The sequence below is a fragment of the Berghia stephanieae genome, chromosome 13 (genome assembly GCF_034508935.2).
Source record: "Berghia stephanieae isolate SIO BIC M18660-M18661 chromosome 13, UCSD_Bste_1.3, whole genome shotgun sequence".
Taxonomy (NCBI): domain Eukaryota; kingdom Metazoa; phylum Mollusca; class Gastropoda; order Nudibranchia; family Aeolidiidae; genus Berghia; species Berghia stephanieae.
The window spans coordinates 20597334-20614208 of NC_088372.1; the positions used below are offsets into that span (position 1 = coordinate 20597334).

A 16875-nucleotide genomic window follows, 5' to 3' on the forward strand; every position below is an offset into this window, starting at 1 on the left:
TCTTAGAGTGTAATTTTCAAATTTACACACGACCACGTGATCATATTGATGCCATATGACCACCATTATCATTATTATCCTCTTTACCTATTCATCCTCCTTCTCCTCCTCCTCCCCTTTCTCCTCCTCTTGCTCCTCGTCTTCGTTGACTCCCACCGCCTCCTCCTCGTCTGTCGCCGAAAAAAAAAAAAAAAACTCTTACTAACCTGGGTCATTTCTTTGAAAATCTCTGGCATCATATCTGTTGTTATAAGGTGTACGCCTGTTGGAAGTTGAGGGGGGGGGGGGGGGAGATAATGAAAATAAGAGAGGAAATAATACTAGTCCTTCGGAGCCATAAGGCTCATGGAACCGGAGTTTATCTCGGGTTATATAGCGTTAAATTGACAACAGCAATTGCTTATTAGATAGGACTCTTGTCTTTCGCAAAGTACTTTCCGCCGGATCTAACAGTATCAGCTACTCACTACTGCTAGGTGTTCAGAAAATTATCTCAACTTCACCCGAGATCAATCCAATCCATTTGCATGTGAAAGAATACTGAACCAACAGCGTTATTCCCCCCCCCCCCTCCCCCAACATTGTTCTGGTTAGACCAGCATCGTTTTTATTGATTGTTTACTATTGCTTGGTGCTGAGTTGTCACTCATTGTCAGTTTTCGTCACTCATTATTTTATTTTTATCATTTCCTGTCATTTATAATTCTGTCCACGGTCGTCATTGTTATTTATAATTTATAATGTGAACAAATGTAAGATTTTCGCGCCTTTATGAGCGTTGGTAGAATCATTTAACACTTGGTCAGTTTCTTGACAGTGAAGGTTTAAACCCACTTCACAACTTACAACTATGGATAGTATGCGCTTGGCTAAGAAGCTCACAACATTGCCATCCGGAAGTATAACGGACCAACACACAAAACAGTGTGTAACCATGAACGTTTATAGTCTGGTGAATACGATTAAGTGAGAATTACTCATAAACGCGGATGACAAAAAAAAAAAAAAATACTTCGAACTATCTATACAGTTTTAACTTTATCTTTTAAAATATCTTGTGTATACGTTGTTGGAAGTTTCAAATTATGGCCCACCTTATTGTCTGAACTGGATTGTCCTGGTTACACTTTCGACTTAACGCACCAGAAATGTAAGTTTTTATCTTTATTTTAGTTAGATATTATGATTCGTGTTTAAATTGTTTTAGAGATGTAGCCCCATTTGTTCGCAGAGATATACTTGTATTCATTATATTAATAATCTGTTGGCATTCCATATGTTCCATCCATATTTCATGGAAAAGCATTAGTCTATCATTTGATAGATATTTACTTTCAGGTCATATGAATACGGTAGTATTCATGTTTTCACGTACTACTTTTGTTTATTTTACTTTCTATATTTCCATTTGATTGTGGAGACACCCCATCTATGTTAACATATTAATTACATTTCCTCGTATTATATTATGTTTATAAAATTTAATGTGACCAATATATATATATACTTTTTTAATGTTATATTTTGCAGTCGATCTCCGTACATGCTACTACTACTGAACACACTGCTGTAATATTGCTGTTAACTTCTACTTTACGTACTTTTCTACCGTTGTCCTGTTATCCAACTGCATCGCTTTCTTCAATAGTCCATCGTCTATTAAACATCGTCCTCATCTTTATCAACAACGTTCTCGATTTTCATTCATCCGTGTGGATGACAGCATCGGTCTGGTGTGATCCATCATATTGTAATACCCAAATTACCCCCCCCCCCTTACCCCTTATGAAACTAATTAATACATATATTTTAATGGTGATGACGACGACAAAGACGATGAGGATGATATGATGACGAGGACGACGATAATGACAACGATGACTATATACAAAAGTATTATCTATATTAAATTATTATTTCACATACCTTTCTTAGCCAAATTCTGTGTGGCTGTTTTATACGTCCCATCCGATACCGGTTTGGTTGCGTCCATGACGTAATAGGTTTCGTAACCTGTCGGTCAAGATATATATATATATATATATATATATATATATATATATATATATATATATATATATATATATATATAGTATAACGACGATCATGCATTAGTGGTGCTATACGTTTAGATAATATACTCACAACATCCGCCAGTCTATTTAACGTACCAACGCACAAAACCAGGAGTAACCTTAAGGATTGGGTCTTTTCTTTAAAAAAAAAAAAAAGTGTAATTCATGCGAGACATAGATAGGCCTACTTTTTTTTTAAAGCAAAAACGAGATCTAAAATACGGTGTTAAATTTTTATAAATATGACAAATATTTTTCTTAAAATATTATGATGTGCAAAAGAAATAAGAAGGAGAAAAATGTTGGATGTATCGTAATGAATGTGACGATATTCCTATCGTTGGTGTGGAAATGGTTAACGACCTGGATCTCATTTTACACCAGAGTACTGTGAGAAAATGTAAGTAAAGAGCCCTTTTCCAAGGTAAAAAAAAAAAAAAAATATGCGCCGCTCGGTACTCGAACTCAGGACACCTTCCGATCCGAAGGCAAGTGTCATATCATTAGATCATAATATTATATCTTTGTCATGCATACTGTAATGAGACATTGGATAAAGTGTTTTGTTTATGAGTAATAACCCAATAGCTCATTTTAAAGCGCATGGTTAAAATTAATTTCATTACCAGCAACCCGGAAAGCAAAATAAATAACCATTACAAATATCGTCAAGACTTGCAAAACATTACAACAGATTTCGTGAGAGCAGAATAAGCAGCCAAGGAAGTGCATTGGGCTGACTGACAGGCGACGGGTCCTCTGTCTGTAAGGCAATCCCGTATCATGGAATATGCATAGCCTATTATCATTTAATTTATCTAATTTTTGGGTTTCAAGAATAACGTCAATAGTATTGTAATTTAACTAATAACACAAATATCATTTTTACAACAAAAACAGCAATAGCTACTACTACTACTACTACTACTACTACTACTACTACTACTACTACTACTACTACTACTACTACTACTACTACTACTACTACTACTACTACTACTACTACTACTACCACTACTACTACCACTACTACAATTACTTATACTATTATTACCACCACCATCACCACTATGACTACTATAAGTACTACAACAACGGCTACTATTATTACTACAACTACTGCTACTACCACTACTACTACTACTACTACTACTACTACTACTACTACTACTACTACTACTACTACTACTACTACTACTACTACTCCTGCCACCAACACTACTACTACAATACCACCACCAACGCTACTCCTACCGCTATTACCAGAACTATTACTACTACCATTACTACTACTACACTAAAACTATCACCACCAATACTACTACTACTACTACTACTACTATTACTACTACTACTACTACTACTACTACTACTACTACTACTACTACTACTACTACTACTACTACTACTACTACCACCATCACCACCACCAACACCACCACCACCACTACAACTACTACTGATTAAAAACGCACCCAACTCTTGGGCATCTAAGGACGTGAAGTAAACACAGAAGTCAGCAGCCACTCCGGTCACAAATACATGAGTTATGCCCCTTGCCCTTAGCTCGTCATCCAGTCGTGTCTTCCCGAACCCACCGTTATCAAAGAAGGCCGAGTATGAGTCAATCTGTGGAGTGGATGGTATACAGTGGAATTCTGAAAAAATCAACACTCCGGACTAGAAAAATTGGTTCATTTTAAGCAATGTTGACATTCTCCATTGTCATGGCGAGCAACCGTCCTGACAAAATCGGAACTGTCCCGATTTGGCAATCTGAGACAAAATTTAGGTATAGGGAATGAGATTAGCGGAAGAGTAGCGTCCCTTGATTGGACGTCACCGGCGGAGAAGTTATTAGAGAGAGAACATCATATTGGTTTTGCGCATGCGTCTCTCGTCCTCGCTTCCGGTGAAAGCGACATGAGGCACTTCACCGAAAGCGAGGACGAGAGAGACGCATGCGCATAACCATGTTGACGTTCTCTTTGTAAGGTGACGTCCAATCAAGGGACGCTACTCTTCCGCTAATGTCATTCCCTATAGAAATATTTTACTCTTTGTATGTATGGTATTGACCATTGGATGTCCCAGGATTATGCGTTTTTTTACTGACAAATTAAAACAAGGAACAGAAAAGCTCTAAATCTAAATTATGTGGTATAATAGTCCAAACATACTGTTGTTTTTGGGTCATGACTAGAACTGTGGCGACACACCGGAACAGCTCGCTGTCCGAAATATCCTTGCGGTAAAGCGATTCATCAAACATTAAATCGGAACTCTGAACTGTAACGCTTTTAGCAAGTGAGGTTGGAGTGTCACGGGATGCAGGGCGTAGCGTGCAATTAACCCTATGCCAGTGACAGTGATTTTTTTTGTTTTCAAATAATAGTTTCCCTTTATATTATTTTATGCAGAATAAATCGTTTCTATCATTGTGACAAAGGCTTCGATTACACTATAATTGCATTGCGGTTATTTGTCTTTTGATGAAAACAGCAAGAACATCTTTAGCTCCAAGTAAGATTGAACTTCGCATTTGAAAGGTTAACTTGTTGGGGTTATTGTTCGTTCTTTTTTCAAATACAGCTTCCCTGTTTCTTTTTTTATTTTGTGACTGGCAAGTGATGTACTTACCCGCATGACTTGCACACACAAAACGATTCATCTAGGTTTCGTTTGTGCCATGACAGTAAAATAAACCGAGCGGCTTGGAGTTCCAAAGACTTTTCCATAAAAGACTTGGTATTCGCAAGACCCTAAAAAAAAATTTAAAAATTCCCGCTCCATCTCTAGTCATGAGTGTATTGTGAGTGTGTTGTGGTAACCGGTTTTAGCTCTTTATAAATTTGGCCTCTACGCATTTTCTATAAAACACACTAAGAAAAAAAAAACCCCCAGAAAATTTGGAATCAACAAAATACTTTAAACAGAATTTGACTTTAAGAGAGTTGACTTTATGCGGATTCCACTGTATCTAATGTGACTCATCGTCTCAAAACGGTTTTATGCCAGGATAAACCAGATGCCAACAAAAAAAAAAAAAAAAAAAACAAACAAAAACAAACAAAAAATGCCATTTTTATGTTAAAATTAACAGAAATGTGAGATGTTAGTTTTTGTTACTTAAAGAAAATATCTTCATTTTCCATAGCAAAAGATAAAAACGTGTCTGATCCAATTCTCTAACCCAAAACAAACAAAAAAAAAATGAGGTAAAAAAATAATTTATTGATTTAACTCTCTCCTTACCGGGAATTTCCGGATATTCCCCACATGTTCACATAGATTTATTTCACTCAACACAAATATGTTAGTTCTTGCTATAGCCTACATATTCTATTTTTGCGAAACGAGCTCTTCATCACAATGTTAATATACTTTAACTATAGCAAACATTAAAATTTTTGTTCAAATATGATGATGTACAAAAGAAATTTGAATGATAAAACATGTTGGCTGCATCGTAACGAATGTGACGATTTTCCTAAGGGTGGTAAGGAGGGGGTTAACACGTCAAAATATAGGCAACGATACGCTTTGTGTCGCCACCAAGTCCGTTTTGAAAGTAAAACATAATAATAATACTAATAATAATAATAATAATAATAATAATAATAATAATAATAATAATAATAATAATAATAATAATGATGATAATGATAATATAATAATAATAATAATAATAATAATAATAATAATAATAATAATAATAATAATAATAATAATAATAATGATAATAATAATAATAATAATAATAATGATAATAATAATAATAATAATAATAATAATAATAATAATAATAATAATAATAATAATAATGATAATAATAATAATAATAATAATAATGATGATGATGATGATGATGATGATGATGATGATGATGATGATGATGATGATGATGATGATAATAATAATAATAATAATAATATAATCTTTCTTGGATTTTAACGTGAAAGTCACCAACCCCGTCGAAAACACTGGGTTTATTTGGGATTTTTTGTTTGTTTTTTGTTTGTTTGTTTGGGTTTTTTGTTTGTTTTATTGTTTGTTTGTGTTTTATTTTGTTTTATTTTGTTTTGTTGTGTTGTTGTTGTCGTTGTTCAGGTTTTGTTGTTTTTTTTTTTTATTGTTTGTTTGTTTGTTTGTTTTGTTTGTTTTTTATTTATTTTTGGGTTTTGTTTTTTGTTTTTTTTTTGTTTTGTTTTTTGTTGGGTTTTGTTTTTTTGCTTTTTTGTGGGGGTTTTTTGGGTCTTTTTTTTCTTTTTTTTCTTTTGTAAACAAAACTACAAAGGCATCAATTAAGCGTCTTGCAAACCTTTAATCGTCAAATCTCAGTCGACTGGTATATTCCATATTATTATTGATCTAAATCAACGTTTTCTTATTTGTTGTGCTCTTTGATCTAAGTAGATAAAGCCGTCCACTACTGTCTTTGATCATGTGCTTTTGATTTGGGTTTTGTTTGATTGTGTTTTTATTTGTTTGTAATATTTTTTCTTGTTTTGATTTGCTTTATTGTTTTGTTTTGTTATTTTTGCTTTGGTTTTGTTGTGTTTTGTTTATTTTGTTTTTGTTTTTTTGTTTTTCTTATTGTTTTTTTTTGTTTTTGTTTTTTTTTTGTTTTTTTTTTTTGTTTGGGGGGGGGGGGGGGAGGGTGGGGGGGGGGTGTAAGTTTGTTCTTTGTTATTGTTCTTTTTGTTTTGTTTTGTTTTGTTTGTTATTTGATGGTGGTTTTTTTGTTGTTGTTTTTTTTTTGTTTGTTTGATGTATGTTTTTGTTTTTGTGTTTTATTTGTTTGGTTTTTTTTTTTTTTTTTTTTTTTTTGGGGGGGGGGGGGGTTGTTGCTTTGTTTTTATTTTCTAAATTATAAACGTAATATGATTGAGCACGGTAAAGGGGTATGGTCAGTGCCACTTCCGACTAAACAATTTTATTTCGTACCTCACGATCCGTTCCTTTTTGTATGATGACGTCATCCCCTTCAACCTTTAATCTGGGAGCAAAACTTGCCGAGCTAGGCCCTGAGGTGACGTTTTGTACACAGTGGTCTGGCCATAAAACCTGAGACAATGTTTTGGTGTCCGGAATTCCCTGGCATGAGATGGCATCCGGGAACTTTGACACATTGATGCTTTCACTGGTACACAGCTGACCTACAAATGCAATGGATAACTAAACTTCATTGTATACTTTTTGGAGAAGCTACTTTCAGTATCTCCGTATGTGACCCATCATCTTAAAAAGGTATTATGTCGGGAAGAGTCAGACCAAGAAAAGTGACTTTAAACTCTCTCAAGTTCCCAATAGTTGTAAATCGAACAAATTTGCTCTATTTTCCATTCATGTGAACTCAAGACTAGTTCCCATTGAAATCAATAGAATCAACGATTTTGTATGAATGTACTTATTGATTGCTGACTTTTGATTCTTCTATACATCCATATCTCACTACATCGAAATGGATGTCGTATAGAAGAATACTGCGGTTATCATGGAAAGTATACAAACGAGGAAGTGTTGGTGAGGGTGAGAAAAGGAAGACTATTGATAAATACAATCAGAAAGAGACAGTTACTGTTTCTAGGACGTATGTGGAGAAGAAACGTAATAGAAACGTTGGTAATTATTATGTGATTCATCACTTTTTTAAAAAAATCATTTTCTGATCTTCAAGCAGCAGCAGTTACATTTGTAAAAAAAAAAAAAAAAAAAAAATTTAACACTGTTTACCTTTTGGAGAATATTGTAATGTCATCGAACTTTGACCGCCGGGATGAGAGGAGGCAAAAGACACGTGACCCGTTGGATGCCAGTCTTGGGAGAGAACGACCATTGACCATTTGTCTTGGTACTTGTCACGGATTCTGGATACACACACAGATACACACACACACACGCACGCACGCACACACGCACGCACGCACACACGCACACGCACACACACACACACACACAGACAACAAAAATAAAAGCACGGGTTTAATCGTAAACATTCTAACTGGAAAAAAAAATCCAGAAATCCAAGATATCTAATTTTAAAAAACAAAAAAACAATCCCGATGATAAAGCATGAATGAAGTAGACGTCACTAATCTCTTTATTATTGTTTTCAATCCATCAGAGAGGTTAATAGTTATAACCTAAAATGTATGCGTTGATTACGATTGCTATTGCTGGCATAACCGACGAGAATTTTACTTAACCGCGTGACATCCCTAACAGCCCAATGGATTTGAGCTGTTTTGGTCACGTGTCAAAATAAAACATTTTAGTTGGATAGTTTTGCAGACATAATGATGCCTCATTGGTTGAAGGGATATTTTGGCCTTTTAAAAAAGTAACACTTGTAAACTTGGAGTTGAACGGAGTGGGGCTACGTATAGATAGTATGCGCTTGGCAAAGAAGCTCACAACATTGCCATCCGGAAGCATAACGGACCAAACACAAAACTATGTGTAACCTTGAACGCTTATTGTCTGGTTAATACAGTTTAGTGAGAATTATTCATAAACGCGGATGGCAAAAACCAATAGCAAAGACCTGAGAGTTCATACAATCTATACATTGGTGCAGATCTGATCACCTAACGCAGTTATGGGCTTGATTGTACATTGTTGGGATGGACAACAGTTTGCGTCGGTTTGAGTTTCCATAACAACAATGAGCCCATAGATTATCTTGCAATTATAAGTACACGTCGATTTGTCATCGAAAAGTTTTATGAATGGCAATAGGGATGAGAACCTGTGTCGTGTATGTATATGTATGATCACATTTTACAATATGTCCAAAGAACGTTTATGTCATTTGTTTACATAGTGGAACTCGCATAAAGTCAGCATCCTTAAAGGTCAACACTTCTTGCTGGTCCCAACTGTTCTGTTCATTAAATAAAGTGTTTTAGTAATGATGGATTAAGTTAACCTTGCTTAAAGTCAACCAATCTTTCTGGCCCGGCAATGTTCCCGGCCTTATCGGGATTCCACTGTAATAAATAAGTGATCCGACTTTGTCAAAAGGCCCTAAAATCCGAGACTGTTTAAAGAATGTTTAAACTTTGTGAGAAATAGGTTTCAACAGTCGTGACATCACTTCCCTCATAATGATGCATAGTATCTTAGTAAGTGGTTCTAAACTATCGGAACAATGCGGACGCCCTTGTGAAATACTTCTCCGACGAGCATAAAAGTGTATCCAGAGGAGAAAAACATAAATCTTATCTTGTTTTGACTTCTGTACATTCTGATCACATGACATGTGAAAAAGTTCTAGCCATCATGAAGAATAAAAAGTACCAATTTTCTTTTGTTTAGAACCAAGCTGCTCGTTGCTGGGCGGACGTGACATCAGACTATTGAATTCTATTAGGGTTGATTTGACTCTGTATTGATGATATGCATTTAGGTAAACACACACAACATCCGCCAGTCGGATATAGCGTACCAGCACATAAAAGAAACAATGTTTAACCTTATTGGTCTGTTTGATAGAAATTTAGTGAGAACTAGTCATGAAAATGGCTATTTTAAAAACAATAATAAAGAACTAAGTGACGTCAATTTTGTTCTATCCATCATAAAATTGTTTTAAGTCGTCTGGCCAAAATGAACAAATGTGTTTTGTAAATGTTGTCATCTTAAAAGTGAATACTGTACTAAGACGTAGAAAGCTGCAAAGTATGGAAATTAATGAACAAAAAATGAATAAATAACAGTTTCCAAACAGAACGAAATATCATAACACGAAACGTTTCGGGCTCAAAACCCTTCTTCAGTCAATAGCAAAGACAATTGAAACGTCATTATTAATTATGATATGAAGAAATTCCGTCTTGCTGTTATTACGGTAATGGTTAATTCTGACTTACTCTGGAAAAAAAAACATATTTATAATTTGACCAGAAAACTGGTCCTTCAATTATCGATCGATTTAAATGACTCTTATCTTGGCAAAAACTATCAAACCCGGGACTTCGGCAGGACGAGTTTTCTGGCCAAATTTATATATATATATATATATATATATATATATATATATATATATATATATATATATATATATATATATATATATATATGTATTTATCCAGAGTACGGCAGAGTTGAAATATAAGGGGAAATCTTACGTGTTGATGATGGGGATGATGTCATCACTTCCTGTGACAGCAAGACTTCCGCCGGAAATAAAGCAGTCCTGCATGTCGATGATTATAAGAGCAGCATTGTTGCGACATTCAGAGAGGCCAGAGAAGGTCAAAGTGACCGTAATGTAGAGGAATAAAGATGCGTTGGTCAGCCTGTGATGAGAAAAATGGGAATTATTGACTTATCAAATGATCTTTCTGTCGAAATTGTACGCTATTCTCAGAAAACAATCGCATCATTCTATCCGTAAGGTAAGGTAGTGGCAACGGCAACTGCCACTGCCCGCTTAACGTTATAGAAAATATCGGCGTTAAAGGTATGAAATATTACTTACAGCGTCAGACGAAGCAGAAATGTTAATGTAAGAAAAATAAATTGTTACCATTAATAGTAGGGGGAATAAGGTCGAATTTAAGACTCTTTTGTCCATCTATTTGTTTTTGTTTTATTTTTTTATTTTTTTTGTTTGATTGGGGTTTTTTTTTTGTTGATTTTTTGTTCATTTTTTTTGTAGTGATGTATTCATGTTTTTGTTTGTTTGTTTTTTTGTTTTTGTTTTTGTTTTGTTTTTCTTTTTTGGGGAGTTTTTTTGTTGGCTGAAGAAGGATTTTGAGCCCGAAATGGTATTTGGGATTTTATTCTTTTTGGAAGCGGTTATAATCATTTCTATTTATTACTATTTACACCCTTAAAAGTAATTTCTTTGAACCCATAATATATTATCAGTTAAAACTCAACTTTCATCTTCTACAGTGAGTGGAATCATAATAAAGTATAACCAGAATGTCTTAAAAGTGAGAAAGACTTAGATATCATATTATTTCTGATTATCTGAAGTTGAATTTTATTTTATGGCACCAGGTCTATCCTGGCTTAATGCCGATTTGAGGCGATTGGTTGCATTTAAATAAAATGTAATATCGCCTAACAGGCGTCATGTCTCATTCTATATGTTACGAGTTGTTATTGATCAGGGACCCATTGTAAAGCGTTTTTAGCACATTAAATGGAAATTGTACTTTATAAATGCTCTAGTTTTTTGGGGTTTTTTAAAAAAAACGTTGATAAAGGAAACACTTTAAACACGTAATTAGATAAGTCATTCTTCAAATGTATTTTGTTTAATTAAAAAAAAAACAACTTTTTGTGTTCCTTGATGTGTTGTAGAAGTAAGAAACAAAAAATATCAGTTAAAAACACTTAGATAGTCTTGTTACAGTTTAGAGATAGCTGTCTTTAATTCAGCATCCATTTTGGGCCCTCTGGAAGAGTCGCACTTTATTTTAACCAGTTAACAACCGTACTCTGGAAAAACCCATATTTTAAAATTTGGCCATAAAACTCGTCCTTCAAATATCGATAAAATTAAATGTTCCTTATCTTGGCATGGCAAAAACTCTAAAAGTTTGAGAGGGGTTTTTTTTTTTTCGCCAAGATGAGGGTCATTTAAATCGATCAATATTTGCAGGACGAGTTATTCTGGCCAAATTTTAATGTTTGTTTTTGTTTTTAATGGTATTACGGCGTTTGCAACACATTTAGGTTATATCAGCGCCTGTAAAAAGGAAGAAAATGGGATAGTAAAAGTTCTAGAATTATAATAAAGCATTCAGGAAAAAGTAAGACAAAGGGGAACTGGGAACAAATAGGGATCAGACAGATGTAGATTCCAAGAGCATACCATCAATGTACCTAGTTTATCACCAATAAGTCTCATCTGGACACAAGTTGGCCCCCCACTAAGAGGAATACACTCAAAAGTATAACAAATATAATAATACATAACAGAGAGATGATTTACAAGGAAAAAAATATCATCTCCCAAATCAATAACTATGCATTTGACTGTTTCCCTCCCAGCCAGGACAAAACCAAGACAAAGACAGAATGCAATTTGGAAAACAGATATAGGGGGATTGAAGACACAATAAGTACCTCCCTGCCCACTTTGGGAGGTAGGAACCCCACCCAGCCAAATTTTAAAATATGGGTTTTTCCAGAGTGCGGCAGAGCGGTATAAGGCTTTCAAACTATTCCAACGACAGTGTCGTTCAAATAATATATGAAGATATGAATTATATATTAATAATATTAGTCCAGATAGTTCCTGTTAGAAGATTGTGTTTTAAAGTTTGAATTCGATCAAGTAGAATGACATTCCTTGTCTTTGGTGTTATGAATATGACGTTATCTCGCATATCAAAGTGGAGATAAAGCATTATTTATTGTTTATTTACACTTGAAATCGAATCTATTCAAGCCGAGTTTTGAAGACATAAATAAACAATTTGAATGAATCTTAACAAATTCGTGTGGCGCGATGACCCAGCGGTACGGTGTCGCGTCATGACACAAAAGTTAAACAATATTAAGCGTGGTCAATGGCCGTATGGGTGACCATGATCGTGAAAAATTGTGGTCCCAATTTTGAGTAAGTGGGTAAGGCATTTCACATATATGCTGCCCCGCTAGTCGGAGGACTAATAATTAATATATATATATATATATATATATATATATATATATATATATATATATAATATACACTTCCGATCAGATATGAACATTTTTTTGACATCACAAATTTGTTCTTTATTACAAAGGAATTACTAAAAAATCTGACAACCCAAATCGACTTGGCAAACTCAAGCAAATGGCAAGAATCATAAGATCGACTCCTAAAAAAAATTGAGCTTTTATATAGCGCGATATCCACTTAATGTGCTCAAAGCGCTTTACACGTAGAACGAGACATGACGCCTGTTAGGCGGTACTACACTTTTTTTTCCGACAGAAACAACGCTGTTAACGGTCAAGTACTCATTTTACACCTGAGTGCGGTGAGAGAATGTGAGTAAAGAGCCTTTTCCAAGGACTCAACTATGCGCCGAACGAGGCTCGAACTCAGGACCTTCAGATCCGAAAGCGAGTGTCATACCACTAGACCACATAGCCGCCGTTTTTGTTTTTGTTTTTTGTATTGTTTTTTTCTTTTTCCTACACAGTTAATGTGTGTAGATAACTGGCAGTGCACAAGAACTTCAGAACATGAAATCCCTATTATAAATCGTATCACATCAATTTCCAAATGTTTGATCTAGGTAAATATTATCATTACAATCGAAGGCCTACTCGAGGAAGGAAAGCCGCCGAGATAAAGTTTTGTCATACCTCGTAGTCGTGGAGTAATAAGCCATCTCAATTTTTAAAAATACATATTAACATTTATGTAGCGCATTTCCACAAATTGACCATGCTTGATGTGCCTCAAAGTTTCATTTATTATTCCAGCTGTTGGCTATATAAAGCCATGCTTCCATTTTTTCTTCACTGGTTCCAGCTGTCTGTTAGGCGTCGTTTTTTGTGTTTAACTCCCTCCTTACCTTAGGAAAATCGTCACATTCTTTTCGATGCAGCCAACACTTTTGTCATTCAAATTTCTTTTGTACTTCGTAATATTTGAACAAAATGTTTGCTATAGTTAAAGTTCATTAACACTGTGTTGAAGATCTCGTTTAGCAAAAAAATAACATGTATAGCAAAACTAACAGTTTTTGTGTTTAAGTAAAATAAATCTATTTTTGTATAGGTTGGGTATGAATTTTTGGGGTCAATCCGGAAAATGGCCGGTAAGGAGAGCGTTAACAGGAAATAAGTGAATAGAAAAGTGCCAGAAGACAAAAGAGAATTTTTTTAAAATTCTGTTATTATCAACATAAGTGCCTGCTACACTCATTTTTCTGCATTTCTTTTTGTGCTTACACTCTTGCAATATCCACCACTGCCTATAGTCAGGTACTCATTCACACCTGAGTCAGAATCCGAAAACCTAATACAAAGTGAAAGTGGCTGAGCTTCCACAAGAACTACAAAATTCCAGACCCTAGTAGTTAACCATTTAATAATAATAATAATAATAATAATAATAATAATAATAATAATAATAATATAATAATAATAATAATAATAATAATAATAATAATAATAATAATGATAATGATAATATATAATAATAATAATGATAATAATAATAATATTAATAATAATAATAACAATAATAATAATAATAATAATAATAATAATAATAATAATAATAATATAATAATAATAATAATAATGACGATTATGATGATGATGATGATGATGATGATGATGATAATAATAATAATATATTATTATTATTATTATTATTATTATTATTATTATTATTATTATTATTATTATTATTATTATTATTATTATTATAACACTATGACAATAACAAGTGATGGTAAAAAGAAAGCGTCGGTACTTACATTATGTTAGCAATTAAATTATAACCACACTGACCCCTTCGGTTTGTTTGTTTTGATATCCTTGAGATAGTACCTTACGATGCCTGCAATAGAAATGACCACAAACTTATGTCCTCACTACACCGCCGATAATCGCCAGCATGACTGTGACAAGTCGGGTATAATATGTATGCCGATATTATACTACTCCTACTACGCCACCCCCTTTTCCTATATCCACCGACATTAACCCTTTATCGGTGAGATTAGAACAAAGACTTGAGCGTTTAACCCTCTCCTTACCAGCCATTTTCAGGATTGTTCCCAATAACTTACACCCAACTAACACAAAAATATATTTTTTATCACTCAAACACAATAGTAGTTAGTTCTTGTAATAAATAATTCCTTTAGCGAAACATGCTCTACAACACATTGTTCGTTTTCTTTAAATTTTATGATGAACAAAAGAAATTTGAATAAGAAAATGGTGACGATTTTCCTACAGTTGGTAAGGAGAGGGTTAAATAACGCAATATCCACTAAACGCGCTCAAAGGGTCCCTGATCAATAGCAACACGTCACGTAGGTGATATCACGCTGTTAACGGCTAGGTACTCATTTATACCTGAGTGCGGTGAGAAAATGTGAGTAAGAGCCTTTTCCAAGGACTCAACTATGAGCGATCGGGACCCGAATCAAGGACGTTCCGATCCAAAGACGAGTGTCTTACCACTACACCACACAGCCGCACTAAGAATGTCTAAGAGCTTTACAAACTGAACCGTTTTCACCTTAAAGACTATGTAACAGCGATGCGTATTGCTCCTTGTGGAAAAAATAAAGTAATACCTTGGCGCTAAAAACCAAAGGTTCCAGAGTTTATCCCAGTTTCTATAATAAAGGAGTATTTGGATAAGATAGCAATTGCTTGTTATTCTTTGGGTAGGTCGCTATTCTTTTTCATAGAGCTTTCCGCCAGATCTAATACAACTAGCTACCCTATCAATGCTGGGTGGGCAGTGAAATGGGGGTGGAGGTCGTAAGGAAAGAAATGAATCTATATAGCATCAGGAATTGATGTCGGTCCCTTTGTTTTTAAAGCATTGCTCTACCAACTACATTAATTGGAGCTTCTGACACAGCCAGATCTACTGTCAGGTCAAAGTAATATTGAAACTCGCATGGGACAATCAGACTTATTTAATAATAATAATAATAATAATACTACTACTAATAATAATAATAATAATAATAATAATATATGATAATGATGATATAATATGATATAATAATAATAATAATAATAATAATAATAATAATAATAATAATAATAATAATGATGATGATGATGATGATGATGATGATGATGATGATGATGATGATGATGATGATAATAATAATAATAATAATCTTTATTGTCCAAAAAATCGCAATTTCTCATTTGGTTTACAAAGTTTGAAATCAAAAATACAATACAGAGATAGACAAAAACACATAAATAAAATAAACATCAAAATGATAAATGATATAAACATCAAAATGAAAATAACGTTTCATAAGTTTCGAAAGCCCACATACTCTTAACTCTCTCTCTCACACACACACACACACACACACACACACACACACACACACACCATTATGCTGTCTGATGCTCATATTTTAAGTGTAATCATTCCGTCCAATGACTGCATGATAAGAGTGCAGCATGCATAATATAAAGAACATCTACAAGAAATAAAATAATGTTGTTTGTTACAGATGATTTTTATGAACTTTACTCCAATACGGTTTCCCCGAACTCCTCGGAACACGCAAAAAAACGATCGAGGAGTTCGGGCAAACCGTGTTCGAGGAAAACGTACTCGAGTGTTGAATAAGATACACCAAAGGGGGAAAAATGGAACACAGACATGCGTTTGTTATTATTTTCCATTCGTTTTAAGCGTTCTAAGTGTGTCCTACTGTATATGATTTTCAGTGAATGTTTAGAACTGGATAGAATTTTAATTCCGTTTTCAAAGATAGCCCACCCTGAACGTAATAATAGATTTAGGCAGTTGCCCACACAATTCGTATGCAACGTAGGTGGTTCAGTGGCATGTTGTTTCGATTTACTGTAATAAAGTAAAGCAATGTTGGGCGTGGTCAGTGGTAGGATAGGTGACAATCATTGCAAACCCCTGTCCTGGGCACTGTGTCCTTTAGATGGATATTGTAAGAATGATGTTGCATACATGAAGCCTAAAGAGGGACAAAGAAATAGGAATTTAATGCAGTTGATGCGCGTCAATAGATTTGGCGATAAGCGAGGTTAGAGGCAAAGCGGGAGGGGAGGAGGGGCTATAGCAAGGTTGTCCTTTACTTCTGTA

The 16875-nt window shown here is 34.3% G+C and overlaps 1 protein-coding gene across 1 annotated transcript in view; it reads right to left on the bottom strand.

The window, feature by feature from the left end:
- Positions 1-14645, bottom strand: part of LOC144958733 (nicotinamidase-like) — a 15218-nt gene extending 573 nt beyond the window's left edge. Inside the window, exons 1-7 of the mRNA XM_078890902.1 lie at positions 14522-14645; positions 10208-10378; positions 7812-7945; positions 7023-7234; positions 3551-3704; positions 1927-2013; positions 207-262 (exon numbers count right to left, since the gene is read on the bottom strand). Coding sequence (XP_078747028.1) covers positions 207-262; positions 1927-2013; positions 3551-3704; positions 7023-7234; positions 7812-7945; positions 10208-10378; positions 14522-14523 — 816 coding nt within the window. The 5' untranslated portion in view covers positions 14524-14645. The remainder of the gene's footprint in view (positions 1-206; positions 263-1926; positions 2014-3550; positions 3705-7022; positions 7235-7811; positions 7946-10207; positions 10379-14521) is intronic.
- Positions 14646-16875: the final 2230 nt, after the last annotated feature.